This window comes from Mandrillus leucophaeus, unplaced genomic scaffold, assembly GCF_000951045.1.
Source record: "Mandrillus leucophaeus isolate KB7577 unplaced genomic scaffold, Mleu.le_1.0 Scaffold972, whole genome shotgun sequence".
NCBI lineage: Eukaryota > Metazoa > Chordata > Mammalia > Primates > Cercopithecidae > Mandrillus > Mandrillus leucophaeus.
Window position 1 is genome coordinate 176,202 of NW_012110608.1, and position 1,990 is coordinate 178,191.

At 44.2% G+C, this 1,990-nt stretch overlaps 1 protein-coding gene across 4 annotated transcripts in view; it reads right to left on the reverse strand.

Moving 5' to 3' along the window:
* Positions 1-1,990, reverse strand: part of SH3BGRL (SH3 domain binding glutamate-rich protein like) — a 102,815-nt gene that overhangs the window by 19,432 nt on the left and 81,393 nt on the right. Inside the window, exon 2 of one of the 4 annotated variants that reach the window (XM_011970785.1) lies at positions 677-756. The exons of the other annotated variants lie outside the window; for them this stretch is intronic. Coding sequence (XP_011826175.1) covers positions 677-724 — 48 coding nt within the window. The 5' untranslated portion in view covers positions 725-756. The remainder of the gene's footprint in view (positions 1-676; positions 757-1,990) is intronic. 4 annotated transcript variants of the gene reach the window in all.

Below are 1,990 nucleotides of genomic sequence, written 5' to 3' on the forward strand. Positions count from 1 at the left end.
TAAATTACTTACAAAATACCTAAAGGGAACATCAAATCTGAAACTCCAGTTAGTCAGTTTGGCAATAAACGAGTGCAGTATTGCCACTGTGTAGTCTTTCAGTAACCAAACAGATCTGTGTCCATTTTTAAATGAATACGCCCACGTCTTCCTAAACCATTGGCTTCCTCTTTTTTTTTTTTTTTTTTTTTTTGAGACGGAGTCTCACTCTGTCGCCCAGGCTGGAGTGCAGTGGCACGATCTCAGATCACTGCAAGCTCTGCCTCCCGGGTTCACGCCGTTCTCTCACCTCAGCCTCCTGAGTAGCTGGGACTACAGGCCTCCGCCACCATGCCCGGTTAATTTTGTTTTTGTATTTTTAGTAGAGACAGGGTTTCACCATGTTAGCCAAGATGGTCTCAATCTCCTGAACTCGTGATCTGCCCACTTTGGCCTCCCAAAGTGCTGGGATTACAGGCATGAGACACCATGTCCGGCCACCATTGGCTTCTTCTTGCTCAATTTCAGGGTATAACCACAGCAAGAGACACTTTTTTTTTTCAGCTTGTCTGTTTGTAATATTTTCAAAAGTGGTTTGATCACAATCTGACATGTGAAACCTGTAATTCATATCTCTTTACCAACAAGAAACAAGTCTTGGTTAAAATGTCTAATAAGAATTTTCTTATTCTCTCACTTCCACCCCTGGCTCCCTACAGTTCTCATGACAGATGTTCCAAGACATTAAAGCATAATCTAAGATTTCCTATTTTATTCCTGCTAAAGGAAAAAGAAGATCACTTCCAAGATGGCCAAATAGGAACAGTTCCGGCCTACGACTCCCAGTGAGATCGATGCTGAGGACAGGTGATTTCTGCATTTCCAATGGAGGTGCCTGGTTCATCTCACGGGGCTGGTTGGACAGTGGGGTGCGGAGGGCAAGCCAAAGCAGGGTGGGGTGTTGTCTCACCGGGGAAGTGCAAGGGATCGTAGGATTTCTCTTTCCTAGCCAAGGAAAGCCGTGAGTGACTGTACCTGGAGAAGCAGTACACTCCTGCCCAAATACTGCACTTTTCCCAATGTCTTAGCAACTGGCAGACCAGGAGATCCCCTCCCGTGCCTGGCTTGGCGGGTCCCACGCCCATAGAGCCTTGCTCGCTGCTAGTGCAGCAGTCTGAGATTGACCTGGGACATGGGAGCTTGGTGGGGGGAGGGACGTCCGCCATTGTTGAGGATTGAGTAGGCAGTTCCATGCACACAGTGTAAACAAAGTGGCAGGGAAGCTCGAACTGGGCAGAGCCCAACCCAGCTCAGCAAGGCCTACTGCCTCTCTAGACTCCACCTATGGAGGCAGGGCATATCTGAACAAAAGGCAGCTGACACCTTCTCTGGACTTAAAGTTCACTGCCTACATGGATGAAGCTGGAATCCATCATTCTCAGCAAACTATCACAAGATCAGAAAACCAAACAACGCATTTTCTCACTCGTAAGTGGGAGTTGAACAATGAGAACACATGGACATAGGGAGGAGATCATCACACACTGGAGCCTATGGCAGGTGCGGGACTAGGGGAGGGATAACATTAGGAGAAATACCTAACGTAGGTGACAGGTTGATGGGTGCAGCAAATCACCATGGCACGTGTATACCTAACTGTGTCAACACCGCACGTTCTGCATATGTAATCCAGAACTTAAAGTATAAAAAAAAAAGAAAGAAAAAAGAAAAAGAAAAAAAAGCTTTACTCTGACTGTTTTCTTTTTTAGTTGCACTTCTACCATTCTAAAGTCATTCCTGCAGTACCTTTTCTAAAAACATGTTAAGGTCTAAATAATTTCAAAAATAGAGTTTAGAGTGAAAAGTAAGTAGATCCTTAAAGGATGTTTCTCAAAAACTGCTATGTCTTCAAGTGTTATCATTAAATATATATATAAATATATATATATATATATATACACACACAGTCATTCCCAGTTTCTGGGTTAAAAGGGTTTTTCTTCTTGACTAT